Here is a 15,943-nt window from a genome sequence, read left to right on the forward strand (position 1 = left end):
TTTCAGAGCAGCAGTGTACATAAGCAAACTTACAAAATCTGCAGGAGATCAGATAATTATTTTCCCCACTGTATATCTTAATTGGTAAGACTAAAGGACCTTGGCCATGTTGTTGTCTTTTTCCCAGTTCAGGAGGCTTCCCCCTCACTTCCTGTTCTGGCAATTTCATACTTTTGACCTGAACAGTTATCCCTAGTAGCACATTTTCCTCTACCTGCGGTTCTGATGACAGCTGTCCAACAGGAAGTTAGAACGAATCTCCTAAAAAGGCCTTGATTGGTCTTGGCCTTCACATGTTATAAAGGCTCATTGGGACTGCCACTGTTGATCATTGTTTCCTGCCAGTTTTAGGTTCGCTATAGACAAAAAAAACATGCTCCAACTAATGCACTGTTACAGAAAAAAATAAAGCAGCGCAGGTTGCAAAAGTTCTTTTCAATCTGGAGCTGTCCCCTGAGGGGGCATCACCACAGTATCTTGCATTCACAGTGTAATGGTGCAGAGAGTGGTGTTAAACATCATTGCAACAGCCCAGCCTGGAGAAGATTAAGAGGATCCTGCAGTATCACATGACTGGTCTGAAGACCTTGGAAAAGGTAAGTATAAAAAATAGCAGAATCTACATCTTGGAGGATCCACAGGGGAGGGAAGGGGATGACAAACCTGGAATTTTAACAAAATGTACCCCCCAAACATCCCTTCCCCTGCGCTCCAATATGTTATGCTTTTAAATACTACTGGGCTGTCATACCCTAGGCCTCTAAAGCCATTGCCTGCCCAGAGCCGAGCTAATATTTTACATCCTTTTGTTGAGCTATGGTTTGGTACGCACTACTGTGATGCGATTTTGACTTGATTTGCAGTAATACAGGAACCTCTTCCAAAAATCGCACCGCGTGGAGTCGCATTAATGATACGGGCATCATTACAAATAATGTGATTTCTCTTGTAACGCAATTCTGTGTGACTCAACATCTGAAATTGCACTAGTTTGAACCAGGTCTTATTGATCCCCACTACAGCAGCTGCACAACTACAGTAATGTTCCAGATATAGTATACTATATTGGCAAAAGTATTGGGACACCCCTCCAAATCATTGGATTCAGGTGTTCCAATTATCTCCATGGCCACAGGTGTATAAAATCAAGTACCTAGGCATGCAGACCGCTTCTACAAACATTTGTGAAAGAATGGGTCGCTCTCAGGAGCTCAGTGAATTCAAGTCCACCCTTGACATTTCCTTGGTACAAAATATTCCACGGTCAACTGTTAGTGGTATTATAACAAGGTGGAAGCGACTGGAAACAACAGCAACTCAGCCACCAAGTGGTAGGCCATGTAAAATGACAGAGTGGGGTCAGCGCATGCTGAAGTGCACATTGCGCAGAAGTCGCCAACTGTCTGCAAAGTCAATAGCTAAAGACCTCCAAACTTCATGTGGCCTTCAGATTAGCACAACAGTGCGTAGAAAGCTTCATGTAATGGGTTTCCATGGCCGAGCAGCTGCATCCAAGCCTTACATCACCAAGTGCAATGCAAAGTGTCGGATTCAGTGGTGTAAAGCACGCCGCCACTGGACTCTAAAGCAGTGGAGACGTGTTCTCTGGAGTGACAAATCACACTTCTCTGTCTGGCAATCCAATGGACGTGTCTGGGTTTCTGGGTTTGGCAGTTGCCAGGAGAACGGTACTTGCCTGTCTGCATTGTGCCAAGTGTAAAGTTTGATGGAGGAGGGATTATGGTGTAGGGTTGTTTTTCAGGGGTTGGACTTGGCCCCTTAGTTCCAGTAAAGTGAACTCTTACGGCGTCAGCATACCAAGACATTTTAGACAATTTCATTCTCCCAACTTTGTGGGAACAGTTTGGGGATGGCCCCTTCCTGTTCCAACATGACTGCGCACCAGTGCACAAAGCAAGGTCCATAAAGACATGGATGAGCGAGTTTGGGGTGGAGGAACTTGACTTTCCTGCACAGATCCCAGACCTCAAACAATACAGATCTCTCCCCTGGCAGCTCCTGCACATTTCTTACATAAAAAGCAGTGTGCTTACAGTGTAAAGCACACAGTGAAACGGCACACAGTTGACCTTTTATTGCCCCAGATGTTATCCCCTTCCTGCCCAGTGTCATTAGTACATTGTAAGTGCTTTTTATTAGCACTGATCACAGTATTAGCGTCACTGGGGATGTCAATGACAGTCAGTTCCCCCCAGTGTCAGAATGCCCGCCACAGTCCTGTTATAAGTTGCTGATCGCCACCATTACTAGTATAAAAAAAAAAATGAAATATTCCTATATATATATATATATATATATATATATATATATATATATATATATATATATATATCGCCATTTGTAGACGCTGTAACTTTCATTTGAACCAATTAATTTACATGTATTGGGATTGTTTTAGCAAAGACATGTAGCAGAATACATTTTGCCCTAAATTTATGACGAAATTAGATTTTTTTTTATTTTTTTACTGGACATATTTAATAGCAAAAAAATCAAAAATATATTTTTTTTCTCAAAGTTGTCAGTCTTTTGCCACCTGTGCAATAAGTCCATCCATGAAATGTCCATGCTATCAAATGTTCCAAGGACATAAATTTCATTTGACTGCATCGTTGCATGAGCGCACAGTTATCAGTTAAAGTAATGCAGTACTGTATCACAAAAAAATGGCCTGGTCAGGAAGGAGGGGGGGGGGGGGGGAATCCTCTGGAGGGCAAGTGGTTGAACTTCATGTGCGTGTAAAGGCAGGCGTCCTAACTTTTGCCAATATAGTGTAGATGAATGGGGCCATGTACTGGGTGTCTCCATCCTCGGCAGATGGAACCATTAATTTTTTGCATGGAATAGGGAAGTGTTAAACCCTCCATTTGGTTATTCTTCTTCTGTCTTGCTGGGGAGATTTCCCATCACTTGTGTGCAAGACCGACGCATGCATTTGCCTTTGCGTGCAAGCACAGAGGGATGGGGGCACTTTAATTTTTTTTTTTTAATTATTTATTTTTTATTTTTACTCAGCTACTTGAAAAAAACATTTTTGATCACTTTTATTTCTGTCACAAGAAATGTAAACATTCTTTATGACCGCAATAGGCACCTGACAGGTACTCTTTTTATAGAGAGATCTGGGTTCAATAAGACGCCAAATCCCTGCCCTTAAAAACATTTAATTACATCACGATCGGTGTGATCAAACACTTTTGTTTGTTTTTTTTTTAAATGGCATTGTTTATTGCTGAGTAAACTGGAAGTGATGTAAGATCATCGCTTCCGGGTTACTATATCAAAGAGCTAAACAAATCCGATCCAAAAGCCTCAGCTGGTCGATCGGGACTCCCGGTGGGTCGGGAGACCCCATTAAAGTCGCAGAAGGCGGCAGGAGGCTTCCCCTCCCAGTGCTTATAATAGCAATCGGGCGGCAAGTTATCCGCTCTGATTGCTATTACAAGAGAACTGACCGTCGGCTCTAAAAAGTGGTACCGCAGGCATCATCCTGGTACAGCCACTTGAGGTCCAGTGAGGTACCAGGTATGTGGTTGGCAAGTGGATACTATAGGCATAAAAGGAAAGAAAGGAAATCGGCTGAAAATGAGGGTGACGTCCACTTGATCTAGTTGTCACCAGAACAGTTGTCCCAGTTGGATTATTTACCCCCACCTCTTGATCTAGTGATATCACTAAAACTTCGGATTTCCCATTACAATGGTCAACAGGACAAATAGAAAAGATGAATCTCTCTAGTGGAGACACAGACCGCAATAAAAACGCAACAGAGGGTCCAACCCTTCCTCACTGTGTCCTAAATTTTACAAAATGCCTTTACATACACTTTATGAAAGTTTTACTGAATATGAATTATTACTGTTGCAGGAGAGGGTAAATTCTTACCCCAAACTTCACTTAAGGGTGATAAAGGCTGAAGAACAATCCTGCGATGCCTGTGAATTGTTCCGGTACTGCAAATACGTGGTGACCCTTTCTGGACAGGCCTATGATGATGAAACTTTAGAATATGATAATTTTCTTCCTGAAGATAAACAGGTAAGGAGGGTGATGTTATATCTGAAATACCGCTGACTTTTCTTTCCTAGTAATTTTAATCATGGCATGCAAAGTGCTATTTGCTGAAGGCCTGAAAAAATAGAGCCTATGTACCCGGTAGTGGATTGGAGTCCCGTGCCTAAAGTGAACCCGTGCTTTTAAAGCCTAAGAGCAGCCAAAATAAAATAAAAATTAGGGACATAACTTACAGTCAGTAGGGTGTATCCCTTGTGCTGATGCCTCTTCTGATAGTATCCTCTTTTGTCCATGTGCTCCCCCCCCCCCCCTCAAAACCTACCTCCGTAATCTTCAGGTGCAACGGGGGTTAAGGGGCTGTCACAGGCTCTCATCAAGAAAGCCTGACTATGCCCACCCTTTCCACCTAGCCCCTCTATTCATAGAAGCCATACTACAGCTTCTTGGAATGAAACAGGATATATGATTAGAGGTTGGACTTTTCAATCATCCACCCGCTTTCTATTCATAGAAGCTATAATACACCGGAAAATTATGGCAACCGAGGTGGGGGGTCAACATAGACAGGAGGATTTCAACTCAGAGAAGAGGCATCAACACAAGGGACACATCCTACTGACTGTAAGTTATGTGCTGATTTCTTGTGGATTTTTTTGGACTGCACTTAGGCCTTAAAACAGAAATTGCAACTGCCCATATTATTTTATTGCAAATAATAATGAGGTAAGTGAGCGCAAAACAAAACTAAAACAAAAAACTACAGCGGCTAGCATACAGGGCAAACCTCAATACCTTTAGACTAAACAAATAACAAGGTATGCAGCGCTACATAAATGTCTTTGAGAAACTCTGATAGAGATATCACTGTTGAAACACAATAATATTAATAGAAAGCCTATCCAAGTTCCAAGTAAGGTGGATATAACCGTGTAGGTTTGTAGAATATAAAAAAGTGTTCACTTCAGCGTAAAATCAACGCACAAATCCTGGAGATTCCAATAAACTTATGCGCTTACCACAAGAACATACAAACTGAGCGTTGTATGCATGTCATCAGGTGTGCCATCAACGGAAAAGGAGCCTGGTTCCCCCTTTGATAATGAGCGTGTCTGCTCGAGACATGTTAGGGGACTCACCCAGCTGACGCCACTAGCCACCAGGGAGCAATTAACCACCAGGGAGGCTGCATATTATTTTATTGCTAACTTTTTAACGTACTGTGTCCATGAACAAAGTCACTAAAAATTCCCAACACTTATGCACTGTTCCAATAATTATAATTTGTGTTCAAAGCACAAAATGCATACATATGCAGCTACACGTGATAGCCACACTGCCTCATCATGAAGTCCCTAACTCTAACAGAGTGCCATATTGGAACATACACTCACTGGCCTCTTTATTAGGTACACCTTATACCCCCTTCCTGTCCAGGCCAATTTCCAGCTTTCAGTGCTGTCGCACTTTGAATGACAATTGCGTGGTCAAACAACACTGTACCCATATGAAATTGTTATCATTTTTTTGTGACAGCTTTATTTTGGTGGTATTTAATCACCTCTGGGTTTTTTATTTATTATTTTTTCTTAAATCAAAAACCACTGAAAATTTTGAAGAAAAAAATGTTTTTTCCTAGTTTTTGTTATAAAATTTTGTAAATAAGTGATTTTTCTCCTTCACTGATGTGCGCTAATGAGGCTGCACTGATGGGCACTGATAGGCTGCACTAATGGACACTGATAGGTGGCACTGATGGGCGTTGATGAGGAGGCATTGACAGGCATCACTGATGGGCACTGAAAAGGCAGCACTGATATATGGCACTGTTAGGCGGTACTGACTGGCACTGTTAGGCGGCACTGACTGGCACTGGCAGGTGGCACTGATTGGCATTGATAGGTGGCATTGACTGGCACTGATGGGTGACACTGAAAGGAAGCTCAGATGGGCACTATGTGGCATTGATGTGCACTGGTAGGCACTGATATGTGGCACTGATGGGCACTGGCACGAGGCACTGATGAGCACTGACATAAGGCACTGATGGACACTAACAGGTGGCACTGCTGAGGCCATACTGATCATCAGGGCACACTGATCATCAGTGCCCTGATGATCAGTGTACATGTCCCCTCCGCGGAAAGCTGATTACCGGCTCTCCTCTCCTCTCCTCTGTCAGCGTGACAGCTCGAGAGGAGAGAATTGCCGATAACCGGCATTTCCCTGTTTACATGTGATCAGCTGTGATTGGACACAGCTGATCACATGACCGAGCCGACATCTTCGGCTCTTTCCGTGATCGGTGATCCGCTGTGTCCAAGGGACACAGCTCACTGCCGATCACCGCGCTGCGCGCTCCCTGAGCCGCGCATGTGCAGTGAGAATGGGAGGACGTCATATGATGTCCTCCCAGAACGAGAGAACCACCTTGCGCCCATCATATTACTATATGGCAGGCGGGAGGTGGTTAAAGTACTGTCACTCACATGATTGTTTTGCACACTGCACAGAGAATATAGTGACTGCAGCTTTATAATTCTCCTCTTACACCTTTGGCATGAACTTATTGTATTTACACTGTAACATAACTCTCCTCTGTTTGGTTCCAGTATTTGGTGGTCGGCAATACATGCGGCCGTCGTACTGAAGTGTATCACCGACTCAAGCATTATAAATTCCACCTGTACCAGCGCTGCATTCCATTTTTACAGATCTCTGAGGAACATTCTGTTAAAGAGTCAGTGGAAATAGCTCTACTGAAAATGGAAGAGCAAAAATTTATTCAGGAGGTAAGATAATTAAATACTGAAAAACCACTTGCCGTCCAGAGGTCATACATAAACGGCATAGAGTTTAAGTGGTGAAAACAAGATGCCGGAAGCAGAAGTATCATTTTTTCCATGTAAAAGTAAGCCGTGTGGCTGTGGAGCTGCCCCATCATTTTTACCCTACTGCAAATGTGTGCCCCCCCCCCCCAATATTTTTCAAATCTGAATATTTCAAAATCCTGTCTGAAATGCCATTTGCACAGCAAATCAAGCATAGTCCTATACTTGACCTGCTGCAGGGGAGACGTTAGGAATCTAATAGAACCCTGATTTCTCCATGAAGAGAACCTCTCCCTGCAAATTCTATAACATACGGGGCTTGTTAGACCCCTTGTGATTGCAATAAAGTTAGTGAGAAAAAAAAGCAATCATGTCACCCTGCACACACAAATGGAAATGCATTTGTGGGGTGTGCACAGGTATGTAAATTGTGATTGCTTTGTACATGTGAAGTATTGCCATGAATGTCAAAGTGAGAGAATATTTCTAGGTCCATTATTCAAGGACTAACTTTAAACTGACAGGCTTTTAAGGCATTACCTATAGACACTATCATTTTTTGCCAGTTCATGGGCACGCGCAATTTTAAAACTTGACGTGTTTGGTATCTGTTTACTCAATCTCAATATTTTACCAAAAATTGGGTATTATATTGTGCTTGTATGCATTAAAATGTATTTCAGTGTATTTTTCACTGAAAATATGCATTTGATAAAAGTTGTGCAAATATTATGTGACATGAAAAATCGCAGCTACCCCCATTTTATTCTACAGGGCCTCTGCTTTCATAAAATACATAATTGGTTGGGGTTTAGGTAATTTTGTAGCAAAAAAAAATGCAGATCCTTATGTGTGTGAAAAATTAGAAAACATCCTTTGACACAAGGTGGTTGCAACTGAACGTCCAGTATATAATTTATAGCATATTTACACTGGTCCTGGTAAGTATACATACGCCATACATGTGGGATCCCTGTGGAAGCTGTAAATCGCTGTAGTAGTCACTGCTACTACAGTGATTGCAGTGATCTTCTGGGACCCAGAACAGTGGCTAAATGGTTAGCACTTCTGCCTGGCAGTACTAGGGTCGTTGGTTTAAATCCCAGCCACGGCACCACCTGCCTGGAGTTTGCATGTTCTCCCTGTACCTGCGTGGGTTTCCTTCTGGTACTCCAGTTTAATTGGAACCTGTCTAAATTGGCCCTAGTATATGTTTGTATGAATGTGTGTTAAGGACCTTAGATTGTACGCCCCTTGAGGGCTAGAGACTGATGTGAATGTACAATATATATATGTAAGCACTGTGTAAATTAACAGCGCTATATAAGTACCTGTAATAATAATAATAGTGGCTACCCTGCTGCATAGCAAACACAAGGAGTCACTCATTTAACATGGACACTGTTCACAAAAGGTTTTACATTTTTCTAAATAAATGCAAGGCATTTTCTGATTGGACGAGGTGGAGAGGTAAGCTAATGTCATGATTTCCAACCTGCCCAATCAGAGAATGCCTTGTATTCATTTAAAAAAATTCAACCCGTTCTGTGAATGGTGCCCGTGCTGAGCGAGAGGACCCCTGTTCTCACTATTCAGCAAGGCAGCTGCTAGGCACAGGCCCAAGAAGATAGTGATGATTACTGTAGTAGCTGTGACTACTACAGTGATTTCCAGCTACCTTAGGGATCCCACATGTATGGCATATGCATAATTACATTGTGTAATGTAACTGTGCAATTCCAGGGATGCCTGGAATTCAGCCTTAAAGGACCAGTGCCAGTAAACTAGGGACCATGATGAAGAGCTGCAGAGAATATATATATACATATGTATGTATGTGAATGTACTGGTTGCAGTACAGAAACTGAAAGTGTTGACATTATATTGGACTATTCTTAAAACCTGTAATAGTATGGTGTCAGTCATTATAGGCTATACTCTAAAGGCTTACTAAGAATAAATGTATTTTTCCATAGGAGCAGAATGAATAAACTATGTATACATAGGGAAATGTCTCTATTGCCATGAAGCTTTTGTTTTCACAACCTATTCTGAAGCCTCTTCTATTTCATGTTTCATGTGCACCTCTGTTTCTGGTGCACAAGTGAAAAATATGATGATGTTGATGTTAACAAAGGTTTATATATTTTTTCATTTTTTTTTGCAGGATATTGAATGTCTTCAAATGTATGTGGATACAGCAGAAACTTTTCAGGATGAAACAGAGGAGTCATTAATTTCTTAAAATGAAAAGTGTAACTCCTCCTTTTTTTTTTTGTAAATACTTTTTGATAAATTTAATTAATTAGATTCTTCCCGACTGAACACATTAAAATCAGTCTCTCTAAAATGGAGCATTGCTTGAGGTCTCCATACCTTTTTATTCTTCCATGGCCATTTCATATAATGACCAGTGCTGTCTGTCCTGGGCTAAAGAGATCAAAAAGGTTGAAATGGTTCTGTTTACACCTTCTCCGAGACAGGGAAAGTGATAAAGTTTCATTTTTTAGATTAAAAAAATAGTTTTGGCTTTGTTAATTGAAGGAAGGTAATCCCAGGTTTGAGCTCACATTTGAAAAGTTGCTTAAATTTATGCTAAGTCAGCATTCCTGCAGAGAATACCTCTGTCCCCAACACAAGACTCAGGCAGCAGTGGTTCCCAGTCCTCATTGGGTATCTAGATATGCTATCTAAGTTTTGTGGTCCTGGCGTTTGCCAAAGTTTTTGTAGTGTGCAAAAATGCCTTGTGTCACTTTACCGAGGTACCCCAGGCAGAACAATTGTAAGGATTCATTTTGACGGGAGAGAAAATCTTTTTAATTTTTAATTTATCAAGTTCTTAGCACCTTCTGCATGTTTGATGGGATTTTGACCACTTTGTCAGTAATCACATATAGTATACAGGGAGTTTTCCCTTCACTGTAAGGACATTTCACAGAAATGTCAGTGAAATCCATTCATTCATTGGAGTCAAAGGGAAAGGCAAAATTTAAGGTGGTCTTTATGGAAGCAATGGGTTTTACTGACTTCTGAGGGTAAGGCAGCCATTCTCAACCAGGGTCCCATGGAACCCTAGGGCTTCTTCAGAGGTTGCTAAGGGCTCCTTGAATTTTGGCTGATTGACCTTCCATCTTGATGGTGCCTGGATAGTTCCATCTTCAGAGTCACTTTGCAGAGTGATCTTTGTAGCAGTTAGAATGACATTGTGACCACCTCTGTAAGGGGGCTATTCTTCCTACTAACCACCAACGTAAGGGGTATTCTTTCCATGATTAATTGATTTTAGCAGGGGTTCCCTGAGACTTAAAAATTATTTAAAGGGTTCCCCTGGGGTAAAAAGGCTGAGAAAAGCGTTGGTAAGGGAAGCTTCTTCAAACTATTCTGTACTTGTGCCCAAAAAAATGCTAACTCTAACCCCATATTTGGTTGCCCTAAATACATGCATAAGAGGTACTAGATCTCCCATCACAATGCCAAAACCTGTGAGCGGCTATCTTTTTTTTGATTAATAAGCAATATTGCTTTGGCAAGGCTGTTCTTGGGTAGCAAAGGGCCCCTACAGGCAGGGGTATTGAGAAGAATCCAGATATACAAAAACAGTAAGGCACCACACAAGTGGTAACACAGCCAGAAAAAAAATTTATTGGATGACTGTCAGTGTAAAGCCCACCATAGATGGATCAAATCTTGGCCATTGCAACAGGGACTAGCCGAGATTCTATCTATTTATCTATGGGCAGGCAGGCAGGCCCATAGATCCATTGAACAACTTCAGTACAACCAACGTGTTTTTTTCATGTGATCATTGCCGGTGGCTATAGCCACCAGCAGTGATCTTTGTGTTCTGCCCGCAAGAAAGGCTTGCGCTGTGAGAGGGATTCCCCCATCGGCACAGACTGTGCTGATGCAGGAATAAAGCAGTTTCCTTTCCTTCCACCCGGGGTTGGCTTTGAAAGGGTTGATGTCATGAGGCTTCTTCCCAGACCAGGCACCATCTGGATAGTCATCTTTCTCCCAGGATAACTAATCTAAGATAAATATTTTTTTATTCCATCTTTTGAGTCCAATCATTGATGAAGTTCTATTTGACTCAAACCCTGTGCCCCAGAAACGTATTGAATTTTTTTATTGCTAGTCATCCAATAAACAATCTTTCTCGACTCTATATCCACTAGTGTGGTGCCCTTACAGTGCTCTTATATATGTTTGCCATGTCCACACAGTCACGGTGATCCTGTGGTCTTGTTTATCAACAAAGAATTGGGGTTAGCACTAGGATTAAGGTTAGCTTTGTCTATCACAAACATTAGGATCACCCCGTTTTGTAACAAATAAACTCCATTTTTGTTTGAACCAAATTTGAAGCCAATTTTAGCAATATTTTAATGGAGGCAAAAATCAGTCCACTTATCCCCAATAACTGGTATACAGATATTTTGTATGTCGTCATCTAAAAGCTTGTTCCATCTACTTTCTATTTGTGCAATCATTTTCTTGTCTCCTTTATGTGTTTATCAGTGGTTGATGTACTGTACCTTCCAATTTTCTATTTCCCGGTTTAATGGGCTAGTATTCTTTTCATTATCTGCTGCTGGTTCTGATTAAATGTAATGAATTTTGACAAAATCTAATCTTCTACCATCAGTACAGCTGCCATGTACAGCTTCTAAAACTATGATCATAAGAATTTCTTGACACTTTGGACATCAATTTCCAGTAAGAATTTAGTCTGTTGGACATTAAAAGAAGCAATTGTTTCTTTAATGGAGAAAATTGAATCATGCTAAAGGGTTTTTTTTTCCGCTTTCTCTGGATCATTCGCAAGTTAAGGGTTCTGTGGATAAAGGTGTTTTTGGTTTTTTTTTAATTATTATTTTTGTCTTTTGCTTGAAGTTGATTCAACTATGTAAAATATTAGAGCCAAGAGTGTTGTATGGTCAGCATGAATGGCCCATAAACTGGAAGCCCTGTATAGGTAGGATCCTATCCAGTCACAGACCCTTACCATTCAAAAAGCACCTTAGCACACTTTCCTGCTAGTCGGAAAAAAAAAAAAGGAAACAAAGTCTAAACCGCTTCACTGCTTTAATCATTTGCATTAAAACCAGAGGTTTTTGTTGCATATGTTTGAAAATAAATTGTACCTCTGCAAAGTGTGGTCACTAACATCAGTGTATCAGAGCTCCTATTTAGGGACATAGAAATTATTAAATTGTAGGCAGGTATGCCTGGAGGTAGTCCGGTGCTCCTTGAAGTTCATTTTCACTTTTGCAGCCAAATTGGGATAACACCTACTTTATATCTACATAGTTAATCTGGTTGGAACAAATAAAAAAAGACACAAGCCCATCCAGTTCAACCAACAGAAAAAAAAAACCCAGCACAACGCACACAAATAGTTATCCACATGTCCCCATTCACATAGCATCAATTAATATAATATTAAAACATTGCAGCATACTTTTCTAGATGCTCTATTCTGGACCCTCCATCAAAGAAAAATCCTAGGTAGTTTTCTTTGTTTGGTCAGCTGTGTTTGCCATATTTAATCCTTTCTGAATTGTTCAGGCAGATATTATTTATCTGTTGTAACTAGACGTGAACACCGCCTGTCCTAACAAAGGGTCATACAGTTATAGATGTTGGACTTCTTTTGTTGCTGACGATGTTAATGAGGACAGGATAACATTGTTACAAAAAACAAAACTGGTAGCCAGTCATTAGACATCCTCCTGAGAAATAGCTAAAAAGTCATCAATATTTTTTCTATTTTTATTTTAGGCATTTTGTGTGAATGGGAACACATAACAAATATGCTATATAAATCCCGAATAATAATAATAATAATAGTGGGGTTTTCCCAAATTTGAGGGGGCAGGAAGACAAAGTCCAAGCACAGCTCAGATGGCAGCTAAAGACCTTTGGTGTCAATCTAAATTCTCACAAAATAAAAATGGCAAGTGCCCAAGTCAATTTATACTTATCATATGTGTGGTGCACATGGGCAGGGCAGTTTACAAAACAATACAATAAAAAAAAAGGAAAAAAAATCTAAACTGCTTTAACAATTTGCATTCAAAGCAGAGGCATTTGTTGCATACATTTGCAAATATAAGTCACAACAATTTGTATTGCTCCTGGATTGAGCAGTGCTCATGTAATGATGTGTGAGGGCTATGATGTACCCTCAGGGACAGTTCTATGACAGCCTGGGCAAAGAGGAAGCAGGTCGAATGATGCTGGCCATCATTTAGCCCAGAAGACTAGTGGCATCAAGTGTTCACCTTTTGTAACATGTTACAGATGCACTGGACTGAGCCCCCCCCCCCCCCATCCCGATCCTCCATTTTAACAGCTAGTGGGGGATCTTCTCCCCCTGCTGGCTGTCACAATCTGTGCAGGGCGCAGCCCACCCAGCCGCATCATTCATTGACAATGTTTTTCCTTTGCAGAGGTCGGCTTGCAGTTCTCAATGAACTTTTGGGGTGCTGTTGATCACTGTGGTAGTTCATTGAGCTTCCTGTCAGTGTGCAACTGCCTTCCCAGATTGGAGGTACGGGCAGACAGATACACAGACAGTCTGCAGGACTGTGGCATTACACCAACTATCAGCTGATTGTGGGTTCACTGGTTTACAGGTCCCTAGGGGGGACTTGGGGGCGTGGGAGCAGCTGCAGTGCTAACATGTTACACCCTAAATACATGTTAGAAAAGGTGAACTTATCCTCTAACTTGCTATAAATAATTTGTATAGTGTTTTTAAATTTGTGATGCTTTTTAAAGTTTGTAATTATAAATGCACACAAGGACCATCACACATTTACTTTTTATGTATGCATAATCCAATTTTTATTTGTTTTGAGGCAGATCTTTACATTTTTTTTTATTCTTTTGGATTGAGTGTAAAAAGGTTATAATGTACTGTATATCTGTCTAATGCTTGCAGTGTTCCTAATGAAAAGATTTCCCATAACTTCCTGTCTTGGTGTCACCTAGGCCAGAGGTGTCAAACTGGCGGCCCTCCAGCTGTTGCCAAACTACAAGTCCCATGAGGCATTGCAAGGCTGACAGTTACACTCATGACTCCCAAAGGCAGAGGCATGATGGAACTTGTAGTTGTGCAACAGCTGGAGGGCAGCTGGTTTGACACCCCTGGCCTAGGCAATTGTTGGTGACATTGCCACTGGTTCCTTGGTTGATTCCCAATGGGAATATTTGGAAAATACTGTCCAATGGGGGGGGGGGGGGGGAATCAGAAAATTCAGTTTTCAAGCAATGTCTTTATTGTCACCAAGACAGGAGCACTCTTTTTGAATGAATTTTGACTTTCAGCTTAAATGTACACTGCAATAATACTTATATAGTAATAATAAATCAAACTATACGACTTACTAAAGATGTTGACAAAATGAAAAAAAATATTGGTGTTTTTATAAACTGTACATCACATGATTAAATTGGTTTGCAAATGTGGTGCATTTCAAATATATTGATCCTGTGGATTATGTGCATGTACTATATATTTCTCCAGTCTGCTTCCAATTATAAAACTCATGAATCAACATTTTCTGGATTGCTGAACTGTGTACAGTTTCCACAGATGAAAAGGAATGAACATTCTTTTCAGTTATATTTTTTTTTAGATAAATCTGTAAAAAAAATTAAACCTGTAAAAATTAGCTTGGTGTCAATTGCATTGTGTTCTTTAAAAAAAAAACAACAAAAAAACCTTTAATCTGTTTTGATATTGGGAAAGTTAACTTAATGGTGTAGAGCAGGCATCACTAAATGATGTAAATATATAGAAACTTGTGCCACAGAAAAATATAAACTTTAAGAAATTTAAATGCTGCTGTTCTAAAAAAACAATCCAATAAAATTATAAACACTCCACAGCGCAAATAAATTATATGTGAAAATTAAAAATACTATAAATAAAAGTCCAAAAAAAATCTTAAGTCCACACAAAAAATTGATATAAATTGTGCTCAATCCCAAAAAGAAACGTGCTCCAAAAATTCTTCAAACAAATGTGCTTACACCATCCGTGAGTGGGGATAGAGCATTAATCATGGATGGTCTGAGCACATTTGTTTGAAGAATTTTTGGAGCACGTTTCTTTTTGGGATTGAGCACAATTTATATCAATTTTTTGTGTGGACTTTAGATATTTTTTTGAACTTTTATTTATAGTATTTTTAATTTTCACATGTTTATTTGCACTGTGGAGTGTTTATAATCACAAAATGATGGGCCATGAACCAAGTCACTGCCCCATCCGGACCACTATGGTCCCACCACTTCTTTCTCCGTGCCTTCTCCTTTGTCACTATCACAGCAGAAAGCGGGAGGCAGAACAGTTCTACATACAGAGCGGGAGACACAGCAGTGCTGAATAGAGGGAAGGAGGTGCCAAAGTTTACTTTCCAAGCTAACCAGCAGGTAATTAGTTGTTAGGTGGTCCTAGCAACCAATCACCAGCTTCTTAATATGAAAAGTTAACTCCAGTAGCCCCCACTTTTACCATCTGTCCAGCACTGCCGTGTCTCCTGCTTGTGTGCCCAAGTAAGATTGGAAGGGGAAGAGCTGCAGGGGCTGTGATGTGAAAGAAGGGGAATAGCTGGAAGGGGCTGTGTAATGTGAAGTGGTGCCAGAGGTGCAGGGGGCTGTATAATGTGAAGGGGTGTGAGCTGCAGGGGGCTGTGTAAAGTAAAGGGGTGCCAGAGGTGCAGGGGGCTGTGTAATGTGAAGGGGTGCCAGAGCTGTTGGCGGCTGTCTAATGTGAAGGGGTGCCACAGCTGCAGGGGGGTGTGTAATGTGAAGGTGCCACAGCTGCAGGGGGCTGTTTAATGTGAAGGGGTGCCAGAGCTGCAGGGGGCTGTATAATGTGAAGGGGTGCGAGAGCTGCAGGGGGCTGTATAAGGTGAAAGGGTGCGAGAACTACAGGGGGCTGTGTAACGTGAAGGGGTACCAGAACTGCAGGGGGCTGTGTAATGTGAAGGGGTGCGAGAGCTACAGGGGGCTGTGTAAAGTGAAGGGGTGCCAGAGCTGCAGGGGGCTGTATAACGTGAAGGGGTGTG

At 41.1% G+C, this 15,943-nt stretch overlaps 1 protein-coding gene across 1 annotated transcript in view; it reads left to right on the plus strand.

Moving 5' to 3' along the window:
• The window catches only part of CCDC82 (coiled-coil domain containing 82), a 39,527-nt gene extending 24,985 nt beyond the window's left edge, over positions 1–14,542 (plus strand). The window contains exons 6-8 of the mRNA XM_089687923.1: positions 3,889–4,059; positions 6,645–6,824; positions 9,031–14,542. Coding sequence (XP_089544049.1) covers positions 3,889–4,059; positions 6,645–6,824; positions 9,031–9,108 — 429 coding nt within the window. The 3' untranslated portion in view covers positions 9,109–14,542. The remainder of the gene's footprint in view (positions 1–3,888; positions 4,060–6,644; positions 6,825–9,030) is intronic.
• Positions 14,543–15,943: the final 1,401 nt, after the last annotated feature.

The sequence above is a fragment of the Staurois parvus genome, unplaced genomic scaffold (assembly GCF_062004578.1).
Source record: "Staurois parvus isolate SC_StPar_1 unplaced genomic scaffold, SC_StPar_1.0 ptg000440l, whole genome shotgun sequence".
NCBI classification, from domain to species: domain Eukaryota; kingdom Metazoa; phylum Chordata; class Amphibia; order Anura; family Ranidae; genus Staurois; species Staurois parvus.